We start from the raw sequence: 15300 nt of genomic DNA on the forward strand, positions 1-15300 counted from the left end.
ACTCTGCTTCTCGCTGCCCAACCTGAGTATTTCCAGCACTTTCTGTTATTATATAACAAATTACTCCCACTATCACCACCAGTGGCAGAGCAATAACCACAGTACATCACCCTAGGGTTGTCCAGTTCAAATCGTGTTCTCCAAACAAGTTTCAAAGAGAAATTCATGAACCGTACAACTAAGTTTTTTTGTACAGTTCAAGTGGGAATAACACAGAAGTTTCACAGCACATTTTATGTTTTACCAAAATTGTAATGATACAGATTGACTGCTTGCACTTGCTCAACTGAATATACAACTTGGGTTCAATTCATTTCCATTGACATGGGACTGTTTCTAGAGGAAAAATGGACACTGGAGAACGAGCCTACAGCTGCTAAGAACACTATAACTCCGATGCAATGTGGCACAGAGGATCTATGTCCTAATTTTCTACTTGGTTATCTTCAGATCTACTTGTTCTATCAGAAGGTGCAGAAAAAAAAAGACAAGCTACTTTCCATGGAGAAGAACAGGGAGAGCAAGAGGGCATGTCACTCTAATCTACAAACATGCAAAACATTACAGAACAGTATTGCCACAGGTTCAGAATTCAGTGTGGGGTAACTTAAAGATGCTTTTGTATTGGTTTAATGCTACCAACTCCCAACATGCAGGCTCATGCAGCCATGCTAACACCAAAGTAAAATCATTAAGGATAGCCATTAGTAAGACCCAGTTAAATAAAAAAAAGTTTTCCCAGTCACCTGCCTTCAAAAACCTAGGAGACACACACAGTAGGAACTGACTGTAGAACCACAACACAACCAACGTACAGCAGAAATTATTTTTAATTTTAAAAGAGAAACTAATAGCTTATCTAGCAGCACTTAAGCAAATTAGATCAGCGATCAGGGATTTTCCTGTTCAACATTTAAAACACCACCTGAATGGACTCAGACAGCTTACAAATTGTAGAAATATTGCAAGTGTGTTCATTCCAGTGAGATTTCTACAATTCCCACCACAGTGGCAAAACCACAAAACACCTGCATCCATGGTCAGTACACTAGGAAGTCAAGCCATTAAAATGTTAATAATTCACATTTTTCTCCATCTAACAATTATTTTGGCATCCATCCTTAAAGTTTTTCTACTGAATGTTGTTCCTATTGACATTTATTTACACTCTGAATGCGAGGCACAGATTCCACTCAAAACACAGTTACACAAAGCTTTGTTGGAAAGTACTGATCTCCCATGACAACGTTCGCATGTTGTCTGTGGTTTAGAGTTCAACTAGCTGCTGAAAATTGAGATGTCTTTGATCCGATCTGTGCCTTTACATCCACTAGTAAGGAAGCCCAGGAGCGGGGCTGGGTCTAAACAGGCACATCCTGAAGTCAATTAAAGCTCTGGTTTCTGCAGACTGGCAACCGATCGTGAATCTTTTGGTACTTGCAAACCTTTTTCGGAAAGGCCAGGTTATTAAACACCGGAATGAAAAAGAAATGACTTTTTTTTTGGGGGGGGGGGATACAATTAACACTTTCAAGTGTGACAATTAGATGCAAAACTTTGAAATGTATAAAAATAGATGGATCTTCAAGAGTTTGACACAATATAAACAGATGCATTTTAGATTCATGTGAAGACAATGCTGTGCCCCCCGCCCCCAACAACACCCCGCCTCCACGCACAATATCAACACCAGAAAGGCCAGTTTTGCACTCACATTTCCTCATGCACTTCATCCAGTGCTTGACTATGGAGGTGTAGTGTTTCTTGTTTTCCAGGATCCAGGAGGACAGTCCTTGGATACCGTCCATCGTGTTGGTAACCGTCAGCAGCTTCTTTTCCAACGTCGCTTCCAGGCCAGCCGAGGAGGAGGAGGAGGTGGAGGAGGAGGAGGAGGAAGCGGTAGAGCCGGCCGCCGAGGCCCCTGCTGCTGCTGCAACAGCCGCCATCTTCCTCCTTTTCTTTCCCCCCTCCCCCCCCTCAACTACCGCTACTACTAACACTGCGCGTCACCTGGATTTGGGGGTGGGGCCCGGAGGAGGGGACGTCAGTACGTGCGCGCACCTTGGAGTGGGCGGGTACGGGGACGCAACGGTGAGCACGTGATCCTCTCCGACAAGCAAAAACAAACAGCGCGCGCAAAAGACCCCGGCCGGGGAGGGGGGGGGGGCGGGGACGCGCACGTCGACGGGTATCTTTCTTTGGTTGGTCAGAAAATACGCACGCTCGAGCGGGAGACGCGCCGCGCGGGGGTGGGGTTGGGTTGGGGGGGAATGGAACGTTCCCCGATTTCGAATTGCTTCACGCGCGGTCACTCAGGCAGGAGGCGGGGAGAAAACCGTTAGGGATTTGTGCGCCTGCCCACATTGGGAGGGGAACGGTCGCTCTCGAGGATCGCCCCGCCTCCCCTTCGCGCATGCGTGGTGGGGGGGGGGGGGCGCCGAAAGACGGCCCGCCAGCACCCACAGACGGACAGCACAATACGGCGCGGAGCTGGTGCAGGCGGGCAGAATTATTTATTTTCTTAATATAATGAGGTGATTTATTTTTATTTATCAATTTAAAAAAAGGTGGGGAGGGGGGAAAAAATAATAAAAGACACGACCTTGTTCGTGCAGCCCGCCCCGCCCCCAACCACACAGAGCGCGCTCTCGCCCGCCTCTCCTGCGACTTGAGGTAAGCTCTAATCACCCTCGCCGGTCGCTGCTTCTTTTTTTTTCCCCCGCTGCGGTCGGATAGTATATTGTATTTGTGTAATTTTTCCCCCTCTTTCCGGCGATAACTCCAGTCACGAATGTCCCTGTCGTCAGGGGCTGCGGGACGCTGGGACCCCGACTCCGGTCGCCGCCGCCATTTTACCCTCAGCCCCACAATCGCCGAGCATGCGCAGAGCGGCCGGCCTCGGACCGCACCATTCGCGCCCTTGTCGGCGGTGGAGGGGCGCCGGGATGTAAGCGCCCGCTGGGCGCGCATCCGTCGAGGTTTTCAACGTAGCTGTTCTGCCCCGTCTGCAAGCGTGAGGATTTACTGTCGTGGCGAAGCGTGAGATTATCAAGGAACGGGGTGTCTCTAAAACACCCCCTCGGGCCGAGGCGGTGGTACATCCCAATAAAAATACGCGTTCATACGTCACTAAGTGCAAGTGCTCTGGTCAGGTGACCGGGGACCCTGAAAGGCTCTGCCATATGGATGAAATATTACAGTATTATAACACGTGCGTGCAATACTTGTCAGCTTTTTCCATTGTGAATTATGACCTCTTGCATTTATTCACAATTTGCAACCTTCACCCTACAGTCTGCAATAAAACATGCAAACAAAAGAAATAGGAGTATGCCATTCAGCCGCTCCAGCCTACTCCTCCATTCAATAACACCATGGCTGATGATCCCCTTGTGGCCTTAACTCGACTTTCCTGCCTGCAACCCCCACCACCAAAAACCCCTGACGCCCTCGTAAATCAAAAATCTGTCTAACTCAGCCTCCAATACATTCATTGGCTCTCAAGAATTGTTGCAGTGCAGAAGGAGGCCGTTCAGCCCATCGCGTCTGCACCTGCTCCCCGAGAGAGCAGTTCGCTCAGTCCCACTCCCCCGACTACTCCCCGTAACCCCGCACGTTCTTCCTTTTCACATAACAGTCGAATTCCCTTTTGAACGCTTCAATTGAACCTGCCTCCACCGCACTCTCGGGCAGCGCATTCCAGACCTTAACCACTCGCTGCGTGGAAAAGTTTTTCCTCACGTCACTTTTGCTTCTCTTACCAAATCTGCGCCCTCTCGTTCTCGATCCTTTCACAAGTGGGGAACAGTTTCTCTCTATCTACTCTGTCCAGAACCCTCATGATTTTGAATACCTCTATCAAATCACCTCTCAGCCTTCTCTTCTCCAAGGAAAACAGTCCTAACTTCTTCAATCTATCTTCATAACTGAAGTTCCTCATCCCTGGAACCATTCTTGTGAATCTTTTCTGCACTCCAGTGCGTTAATGACTTTCCTAGTGAGGTGCCCAGAACGGGACGCAATACTCCAGCTGAGGCCGAACTAGGAACATAGGAAGATAGGAACAGGAGTAGGCCATTCAGCCCCTCGAGCCTGTCCTGCCATTCAATGAAATCATGGCTGATCCGCGGCCTAACTCCATATATCTGCCTTTTGCCCATGTCCCTTAATATCTTTGCTTAACAAAAATCTATCTATCTCAGATTTAAAATTAACAACTGTTCTAGCTTCAACTGCTGTTTGTGGGAGAGAGTTCCAAACCTCTACCACCCTTTGCGTGAAGAAGTGCTTCCTAACATCTCTCCTGAACAGTCTGGTCCTAATTTTTAGACTATGCCCCCCAGTTTTAGAATCTCCAACCAGTGGAAATAGTTGAAATAGTGGTCTTATACAAGTTCAACATAGCTTCCTTCTTCTTGTACTCTCTGCTCCTATTAATAAAGCCCAGGATACTGTATGCTTTATTAACTGCACTCTCAACCTGTCCTGCCACCTTCAATAACTTATGCACACATATACCCAGGTCCCTCTGCTCCTGCACCCCCTTTAGAATTGTACCTTTTATTCTATATTGTCCTTCCATGTTCTTCCTACCAAAATGAATCACTTCACATTTCTCTGCATTGAACTTAATCTGCCACCTGTCTGCCCATTCCACTAACTTGTCTATGTGCTTTTGGAGTTCTACATTATTCTCTTCACTGTTCACAATGTTTCCAAGTTTTGTATCATCTGCAAACTTTGAAAATGTGCCCTGTACAACAAGGTCTAGGTCATTAATATATTATCAGGAAAAGCAAGGGTCCCAACAGTGATCCCCGGGGAACTCCACTAGTTACACTTTGCCAATCTGAAAATGCCCCATTTATCCCGACTCTTGTTTCTTGTTAGTTAACCAATCCTCTATCCATGCTAATATATTACCCCCCAACACCATGAGCTCTAATGTAGTAACCTTTTATTTGGCACCTTATCCAAATACACTACATCCACTGGTACCCCTTTATCCACCCTGCTTGTTACATCCTCAAAGAACTCTAATAAATTTGTCAAACACGATTTCCCTTTCATAAAACCAGGTTGACTCTGCTTGACTATATTATGAATAGTTAACGGCACAGAAAGATGTCATTCAGCCCATCATGTCTGCGCCGGCTGAAAAAATTAGTTACCCATTCTAATCCCACCTTATAGCACCTGTCCAGAGCCTTGCAGGTTACAGCACTTCAGGTGCAGGTCCAGGTACCTTTTAAATGAGTTGAGAGTTTCTGCCTCCACCACCAATCGGGCTTGAATTCCAGACAGCCACCACCCTCTGGTTGAAAAAAATATCCTGCTACTACTTCCTGAATAATGGATTCTAGCAGTTTCCCAAATGACAGCTGTTAGGCTAATTGGCCTATAGTTTCCTGCTTTCTGTGGGCACCCCCCCCCCCCCCCAACTTTCTTGAATAGAGGTGGTACGTCTACATTTTTCCAACATGCTGGAACCTTTTCAGAATCTAGGGAATTTTGGAAGGTTACAACCAATGCATCCACTATCGCTGAAATCACTTCTTTTAGGATTCCAGGATGCAGTCCATCAGGTCCAAGGGACTTGTCAGCCTTTAGTTCCATTAGTTTTCCTAGTACTTTTTCTCTGGTGATTGCAATTGTTTTAAGTTCCTCCCTCCCTTTTGCCTCTCGATTTTCTGCAATTTTTGGGATGCTTTTTGTGTCTTCTACTGTGAAGACAGATACAAAATATTTGTTCAAAGTCTCTGCCATTTCCTTGTTTCCCATTATTAATTCCCCAGTCTCATCTTCTAAAAGACCAACGCTTACTTTAGCTACTCTCTTCCTTTTTATATATTTGTAGAAGCTTTTACTGTCTGTTTTTATTTTTCTTGCTAGTTTACTCTCATTCTCTAATTTCTTCCTTGTTTTACTCATCCTCTGCTGGTTTCTAAAAAAATTCCAATCTTTTGGACTACTTCTAATCTTTGCAGCATTATATGTCTTTTCTTTCAATTTGATACCATCCTTAACTTCCTTAGTTAGCCACAGATGGTGCATCCTTCCCCTAAAGTCTTTCTTTCTCAATGGAATATATCTTTGTTGAGAGTTATGAAATATCTCCTTAAATGTCTGCCACTGCTTCTCCACTGTCTTACCTTTTAACCTATTTTCCCAGTCTACTTTAGCCAACTCTGTCTTCATAAACTTCTAATTGCCTTTATTTAAGTTTAAAACATGAGTTTCAGACCCAAACACCTCACTCAAACTGAATGTGAAATTCCATCACTCTTGCCTAGAGGTTCCTTTACCATGAGGTAATTTATTAATCCTGTCTCATTATACATTACCAGGTCTAAAATAGCCTGCTTCTGTATCGATTCCAGAACAAATTGTTCTACAAAACTGTCCCTAAAACACTATGAACTCATCCTCCAGGCTACTTTTGGCATTTTGGTTACTTCAATCTATATGTAAATTAAAATCACCCACGATTATTGCAGTACCTTTCCTACAAGCCCCCATTATTTCTTGATTTATATTCTGTCCTACAGTGTAGCTACTTTTAAGGAGGGCCTATAAACTACTCCTGCCAGTGACTTCTTTCCTTAGCTATTTCTTATCTCCACCCAAACTGACTCTACATCTTGATTTTCCGAGCCAAGGTCATTTCTCACTACTGTGCTGATGTCATCCTTTATGAACAGAGCTACCCCACCTCCTTTTCCTTTCTTCCTATTGTGCTGAAACATCAAATACCCTTGAATATTTAGTTCCCAGCCTTGGTCACCTTGCAACCACATCTCTGTAATGGCTATCATATCATACCCATTTATTTCTATTTGTGCCTTCAATTCATCCATCTTGTTATGAATGCTGTGTGCATTCAGATCAAGAGCCTGTAATGTTTTCTTTTTACCAAGATTCAGCAAGTCACCTAGAGTACAGTGGGGTGAGAGTCTGGAACTCACAGCCTGAAAGGCTGGTAAAGGCAGAAACCCTCATCATGTTTTGCGCCATACAAGTGCCAGGCAATGACCCTCTCTAACAAAAGAGAATCTAACCATCTTCCCTTGACATTCAACGGCATTACCATCGCTAAATCCTCCACTATCAACATCCTAGGGGAGTCACCATTGACCAGAAACTTAATTGGACCAGCCATATAAACACTATAGCTGCAAGAGCAAGTCACAAGCTGGAAATTCTGCAGTGAGTAACTCACCTCCTGATTCCCCTAAGCCTGTCCACCATCAACAAGGCAGAAGTCAGGAGTGTACTTTCCATTTGCCTGGATGGGTGCAGCTCCAATAACACTTGAAAAGCTCGACACCATCCAGGACAAAACAGCCCGCTTGATTGGCACCTCATCCACCACCTTAAACATTCACTCCTTCCACCGCTGACACACAATGGCAACAGTGTGTACCATCTACAAGATGCACTGCAGCAACTCACCAAGCATCCATCAACAGCACTACCACCTAGAAGGACAAGGGCAGCAGATGCAAGGAAACACACCACCTGCAAGTTACCCTCCAAGTCACCAATCATCCTGATTTAGATCTGTATCATCGTTCCTTCACTGTCGCTGGGTCAAAAACCTGGAACACCCTAACAGCACTGTTGGTGTATCTACACAAGATGGACTACCGTGGTTCAAGCAGACGGCTCACCACCTGTGCAAGGGCAATTATGGGCACAAATGCAGGCCTTGCCAGCAACGTCACATCCTGTGAAAGAATAAAAAAAACACTAGCATTTGCACTCGAGGTGCCATAACCTATCGGGCTACGGACCAAAAGGTGGGTGTAGGCTGGATAGCTCTCTTTCAGCCGGCACGGACACAATGGGCCGAATGGTCTCCTTCTGTGCTGTAAATTTTTCCATGTTTATGTTTCTAAGTCAGACAGCATATGTGGAGATAAGCAAGGTCGGGCCAACATTTCTGGTCGGTGACCTTTTAGTATGTAGGGTGTGATAATTTTACAGATTCAATTTCCAGTGTAAATGTAGACATACAATCTTATAGCAGAGAACCAGCGTGCCAGTGCCCTTTATAATGGTAATCTACATGAACACAAGGACAGAATGGACAACTTTGAAATGGGAATTGGATTATATATGACACTGGTTCTCAAGCTGTGGTCCGCAAGAGATCTTTCAGGGGATCCATGACATGCCATACTCGTGATTTGGCAAAACATCCCCAGCCAAATCCCATAAATTTCTACATGGCCAATTCGCTACTTGAGCATCAGAATTTTGCCATAGCAGCCCAAGAGAGACTGAAGTTATTGGTGTCTGTGCAGGAGCAAATCACTTAACTCCAACAATAATTAACACAACACTCAGAAACATAGGCCAAAATCCTTCTAGTTTGCCTTCGACTTCTTGGTAGTTGCATGATCCAACAATAATGGAGTTGTTGACTAATCACAGTGATCAATCTCCATCAAATAGCTGCAGACACTGCGACACATCAGGGAGGGGGGAAGTCACCTGGACACTCGGTACCAGGAGGTGGTCACACCCTTTAGGATAGGGTCTTCTGATTTGGTCTGTGGTCAGGGACAGGAGAGTGTGGCTGCAGCTGAGACAGGTAAGGGGTCCCGGAGTGCAGGAGCCTCAGCCTTTGCGATTGTCTCAACATGTTTGAGGTTCTTTCAGCTTGTTTGGATGAGAGTGGGAGCTGCAGGGTGGATGAGCAACCTGACCATGGTACAGGAAGCCATTCAAGTGGCGGGAGAAAAAAGGAATGTAGTGGTAGATGGGGACAGTATAGTTAGGGGAATTGACATTGTTTTCTGCAGCAAAGAGTGAGAGTGTGGCCTGCCCGGTGTCAGGGTTCAGGACATCTGCTCAGGGCTGGAGAGGAACTTACAGTGGGAGGGGGAGGATCCAGTCATCATGGTCCATGTAGGTACCAATGACATAGGACAAGGAAAGAGGTTCTATATAGTCAGTAAGATGAATTAGGCACTAAATTAAGAAACAGAACCTCAAAGGTAATAATCTCTGGATTATTACCTGAGCCATGTGCAAATTGGCATAGGGCATATAAGATTAATTAATGCATAGCTCAAAGACTGGTGTGGTAGAAGTGGGTTCCGGTTCGTGGGGCACTGGCACCGGGAAAGTGGTGGCTGTACCATTGGGATGGTCTACTCCTGAACCGTGCTGGGGCCGGTATTTTAGTCAGCTGCATAACTAGGGAAGTGGAGAGGGTTTTAAACTGAATAGTGGGGGCAAGGGATCAAATTTGGGAAGGTTTGGTAAATCATAGAGTAGAGACAAGGCAAGAGAGGAAGGTATTGATATGGGAAAAGATAAACAGACTGTGACAGGAAGGGACAGAGTATACAAATCAAGAGTAAATCAACAGATAAGGCTAGAGGTTACAAAAATAATAAAAGGACAAAACTAAAGGCTCTGTATCCGAATGCACGTAGTATTCGAAACAAAACAGATGAACTGAGAGCACAAATAGAAATAAATAAGTACGATCTGATAGCCATCACAGAGACATGGCTGCAGGATGACATGGAGTGGGACATGAATATTGAAGGGTACATGGCATTTAGGAAGGACAGGAAGCTAGGAAAAGGTGGAGGGGTAGCTCTGGTAATTAATGATGGTATTAGCACAATAGAGAGGGATGACCTAAGTTCTGGAAACCAGGATTTAGAAGCAAAAGCAAAATACTGCGGATGCTGGAAATCTGAAATAAAAACAAGAAATGCTGGAACCACTCAGCAGGTCTGGCAGCATCTGTGGAAAGAGAAGCAGAGTTAACGTTTCGGGTCAGTGACCCTTCATCGGAACTGACAAATATTAGAAAAGTCACAGGTTATAAGCAAGTGAGGTGGGGGTAGAGCAAGAGGTAACAACGGAGGTCTAGATTGGACCAGGCTGCATAGCTGACCAAAAGGTCATGGAGCAAAGGCAAACAATATGTTAATGGTGTGTTGAAAGACTTAGCATTAGTACAAATTAGGTGTTAATACACTGAATATTGAACAGCAGCAAGTGCAAACCTGAAAAAAACAGCGAGTAAGCAAACTGAACAAACTAAGATGAAATGAAATAAATGCAAAAAAAAAAGATTGTAAAAAATGTATAAAAATGTAAGAAGAAAAAAAATCACTAAAAATGAAAGTAAAATGGGGGGCTGTCATGCTCTGAAATTATTGAACTCAATGTTCAGTCCGGCAGGCTGTAGTGTGCCTAATCGGTAGATGAGATGCTGTTCCTCAAGCTTGCGTTGATGTTATTGGAACACTGCAGCAATCCCAGGACAGAGATGTGAGCATGAGAGCAGGGGGGAGTGTTGAAATGGCAAGCAACCGGAAGCTCAGGGTCCTGCTTGCGAACTGAGCGGAGATGTTCCGCAAAGCGGTCACCCAGTCTGCGCTTGGTCTGCCCAATGTAGAGACGACCACACTGTGAGCAGCGAATACAGTATACTACATTGAAAGAAGTACAAGTAAATCGCTGCTTCACCTGAAAGGAGTGTTTGGGGTCTGGGATAGTGAGGAGAGAGGAGGTAAATGGGCAGGTATTACACCTCCTGCGATTGCAGGGGAAGGTGCCGAGGTGGTGGGGGTAATGGAGGAGTGGACCAGGGTGTCGCGGAGGGAACGATCCCTTCGGAATGCTGACAGGGGAAGGGAGGGGAAAATGCAACTGGTAGTGGCATCACGCTGGAGGTGGCGGAGGATGATCCTTTGGATATGGAGGCTGGTGGGGTGAAAGGTGAGGACAAGGGGAACCCTGTCACGGTTCTGGGAGGGAGGGGAAGGGGTAAGGGTAGAGGTGCGGGGAATGGGTCGGACACGGTTGAGGGCCCTGTCAACCACTGTGGGGGGGGGGGGGGGAAATCCTCGGTTGAGGAAAAAGGTCATATCAGAAGCACCGTCATGGAAGGTATCATCAGAGCAGATGCGTCGGAGACGGAGAACTGGGAGAATGAAATGGAGTCCTTACAGGAGGTAGGGTGTGAAGAAGTGTAGTCGAGGTAGCTGTGGGAGTCGGTGGGCTTATAATGGATATTAGTAGACAACCTATCCCCAGAGATGGAGACAGAGAAGTCGAGGAAGGGAAGGGAAGTGTCAGAGATAGACCATGTAAAGGTGAGAGAAGGGTGGAAGTTGGAAGCAAAGTTGATAAAGTTTTCCAGAAGCAGTTTGGGTAGAGAGGAAAAATCATAAAGGCAAGAAGTCACTTGTGGGAATGGTGTGCAGGTCACCTAACATTAACCACACTGTAGGACGGGGTATAAAGGAAGAAATAATGGCAGCCTGTCAAAGGTACGGTGATGATCATGGGGAATTTTAACCTACATATAGACTGGAAAAATCAGATGGGCAGAGGTAGCCTAGATGAGGAGTACATAGAATGTTTTCAGGATAATTTCTTGGAATAGTATGTTCTGGAGCCAACCAGAGAGCAGGCTATACTAGACCTGGTATTGTGCAACAAGATAGGATTAATTAATAACCTCATAGTTAAGGCATCCCTAGGCAGCAGCGATCATAATATGATTGAATTTTACATTCAGTTTGAGGGAGAGAAGAGTGGGTCCAAGACCAGTATTTTAAACTTAAATAAGGGCAATTATGAGGGCATGAAAGCAGAGCTACCTAAAGTAAACTAGCAAATTAGGTTAAGGGATAGGTCAACAGAGATGCAGTGTGGGTGGGCTATCATACAAGGAAAGATTGGATAGGCTAGGTTTGTATCTGTTGGAATTTAGAAGAGTAAGAGGTGACTTGATTGAAACAGATTTAGAGGGGTCTTGACAGGTGGATGTGGAAAGGATGTTTCCCCTTATGGGAGAATCTCGAACTAGGGGTCACTGTTTAAAACAGAGATGAGGAGAAATTTTTTCTCTGAGGGTCGTGAGTCTTTGGAATTCTCTTCCTCAAAAAGGCGGTGGAAGCAGAGTCTGAATATTTTTAAGGCAGAGGTAGATAGATCCTTGATAAGCAAGGGGGTGAAAGGTTATTGGGGATAGGTGGTAATGTGGAGAAATCAGTTCAGCTATGAACTTATTGAATGGCGGAGCAGGCTCGAGGGGCCGAGTGGCCTACTCCTGCTCCGTATGTTCTGTGACCTGCGTCCACGCCCCACAACTTCTAAGTGCACCAGTTCGGATATTGTTTGAGCATAGGGTCAGTCTCGAATCCCTCATACACACAAAGAATGGTCATTTGGGCGAGGTGCTGGAGGACATCAAGAGCCCACAGAACTGTCCCCTGACAAGAGTCAGTATTGTGCGGAGGTGATTTGTGTAAAAAAAAAGTCAAACCAGATCTGCTTGTTTAGCAAAACTGGAGATACCAGAAATACTTCATTCCTTGATGACAGCATGAAAACAGTAACAGCAAACATATCCATAAAAAACAAATATTAAAAGTTTTGTGCACATTTCCTGTTGTCATGATTCATGGTTGTGTTTTTGTCAACATTTAACATTGAAAAGTTCTATGTGAATATTTGGAATTGAAATCTTGTACGTAAACAGTATTTTGTAGAGATGTAGCCAAAGGCTCTGCCCACTAGCTGATACAATGGAGCAGGTTTCTCTGACCTCCATCACTATCCTGTACTTGCACACACACACAAAAAAAATCAATGTTGGAAATGCCACATGTAAAATTTACTAGCATTAATGAGGATGACAAACATGTTTTTTAAAAATCTTCGAAACCAAAATTTATTGATAAAATAGTTACAACAAAATGGCAGCCGCCGCTGACCAAAATTAGCTGAAGGATCCGCACAGGACCCTGCTCTCCCACTATCTGTAGAACGTGAGCTCTGCGGCATCCTGTGGCATTCCTGGAGAAATGGAACAATTTGATACCTGACTCACTTGTGGCGCAAGGTTAGTCAGATGGCTTGTAGTTTTTCAGGTGAGGTGAGGTCAGAGGGTGCAAGAATAATTGGACCAAAGCACGCGGGCATAATTTGGTACCCAGTTTAAAGTCATAGGCGACCATTTGGGTCATCGTGCTTTGAAAGAGCAATCCAGCTCATCCACATTCCCCTGCTCTTTCTCTCACACAGCCCTCCCTCTACCCCGCGCCCCCCCCGACCTTTCAAATATTTATCCAATTTCCTTTTGAAAGTTGCTATCGAATCTGCTTCCACTGCCCTTCTAGGCAGCGCATTCCAGATCACAACAACTCGCTGCAGAAAAGATAGTCTCTGGTTCTTTTGCCATTGCCCTTATTTTTAATGTAATACTTGATATTCATAAATGGCAAAATTTACAGCAGTTTGGGAAGCAGGGATAGTTGGAACACTGCAGCACAGACTGAGCAGCTGCTATTCATAGAATCTTATAGGACTTGAGGTGGCCATTTGGCCTATTGTGCCTGTACTGGCTCTTTGAAAAAGTTATCGAATTAGTCCCACTCCCATAGCCCTGGAATTTCTTTTCCCTTGAGGCGCAACCACCCCACCACTGGTAGGAGGGTGTAATTACTCCGTGACGTGTTGACATAGGCAGTTTCCATTGTAAATGTGAGCATGAGAATTTACTGTGGGAAAAGTGGGCAGGAAGTGAATGCAAATGTTAAGGTTTTTAATATTAGACCTATGTCAGCATTAGGCAGTCCAAGCTCGAGGACAGCACAAATTAGATGCAGGAGAAAACTCCTGGATCTCTCCTAACCAGCCCCAGGCACACAATCGTTCTCATGACACCAGAGTAACATTTCTCTTTTGTTAAAGGTGCTACACAAATGCAAGTTGTTGTTTTCCCACAGTAGGCAACCCCAAGTGGCTTTGCAGTGAGATTGCCCATTTAATGCCAACTACTAGGTTTTTTTTTTGATGCTGTTAACCCTCAATTTGTCATAAAACCAAAAGCTCCCCCAGTTGTTTTTGTGGGACAGTGCACCGTATAGTGTGGACCTGCGCCATCCAGACCAGGAGAGCGCCAGGTTCTATGTTCAGTTCGTGCTGAGTCTGTTAACCGCAGACAGGGCAGTAGTACTGAAGCAAGTTTGGAAAGGAAGGATCATTATCCAATGATTGCTACTGGAGCCCCCATGTTCTGGACATTAGATAAGAAGGGTTGTGTTCACCTCCATAAAGTGGGGGAAAAAAATGACTTGCATTTCTATAGCACCTTTCACAACTTTAGGATGTCCCAAAGCGCGGTACAGCCTATGAAGTACATCTGATGTCCGACTGCAGCACAAAATCTAGGCAGACTCTCCAGTGCCGGTACTGAAGGAGTACTTCAGATGCCAACTTCTGCAGGAGACATTAAATCCAGGTGGATATAAAAAGATCCTGTGGCACTGTTGTAGGAAATGCAACAGCCAATTTGTGCAGAGCAAGCTCCCACAAATGTAATCACCAGATAATTTATTTTTGGGTGCTGGATGAGGGACACCCGGGTGAACATCTTCAAAATATGGCCACGATACAGAGGTGCGGTTTAACGTCTCATCCGAAAGACGGGACCCTCCGACAGTGCCGTACTGCCCTCAGTATTGCACTGGCAGCATCAGCCCAAGTTAGATTTGAGCCCACAACCTTCTAACTCAAGAGGCGAGAGGTCTACCAACTGACCCAGAACTGACACGTGTAGACAAGGTACTGCAGCATAGATAATGAGCAGGTGTCATTGCCTTTGAGGGGCTGGGAGCTAGTTTGACAGCTGCCGGAGAATTACCATTCTGGTCTCTGAGCTGGGCTCGGATAAAAACATCACGGAAGAAAGGGTAGTTATAACAAACGATCGAACCCGAGATCTCCATGATCAGCGTCACCGTACAGCTTATTACGGAAGGAGCGTGGAAGCAGAATCCAGAACAGCCCCTAAAAGGGGAAGCAGATCAATATTTGAAGGAGGAAAGTGGAATAGGACTGAGAGAAGAGCTCTTACAGAGAGCTAGCAGAAGAATGAAGGGTCAAATGGCCACATTCTTTCCCTTCCAAGGCTGTGGATGCAGCACCAATTGAAAATTTTCAACACCAAGAATGATGGATTTTTGTTGGCTAAGGGATGTGGAACAAAGGCGGCTTAAATGGGGTTGAGTAACAGATCAGCCATGATCCTTCAGAATGGCAGAACAGGCTCAAAGGGCTGAATGGCCACCTCCTGCTGCTATGTTGAGAGGATTTACCAAATGCCGGGAGTCACCCACACAAAAGTAAATTATAGCTCTTGTAGCTTGTTGAAATTTAGCCACCTTTCAACTATTGGGGGATGAATAATGGATCAGGCGCAAGGAAACCGTGCTAAACCACTGCTGAGACACAACCTGCAAAGCACTGCACAGTCAC

At 45.3% G+C, this 15300-nt stretch overlaps 1 protein-coding gene across 1 annotated transcript in view; it reads right to left on the reverse strand.

Annotated features, from left to right (window-relative positions):
• The window catches only part of LOC137356755 (regulation of nuclear pre-mRNA domain-containing protein 2-like), a 68797-nt gene extending 65921 nt beyond the window's left edge, over positions 1–2876 (reverse strand). Inside the window, exon 1 of the mRNA XM_068022496.1 lies at positions 1715–2876. Within this exon, the coding sequence (XP_067878597.1) occupies positions 1715–1946 (232 nt within the window). The 5' untranslated portion in view covers positions 1947–2876. The remainder of the gene's footprint in view (positions 1–1714) is intronic.
• Between the last annotated feature and the right edge of the window lie 12424 nt (positions 2877–15300).

This window comes from Heterodontus francisci, chromosome 46, assembly GCF_036365525.1.
Source record: "Heterodontus francisci isolate sHetFra1 chromosome 46, sHetFra1.hap1, whole genome shotgun sequence".
NCBI classification, from domain to species: Eukaryota; Metazoa; Chordata; class Chondrichthyes; order Heterodontiformes; family Heterodontidae; genus Heterodontus; species Heterodontus francisci.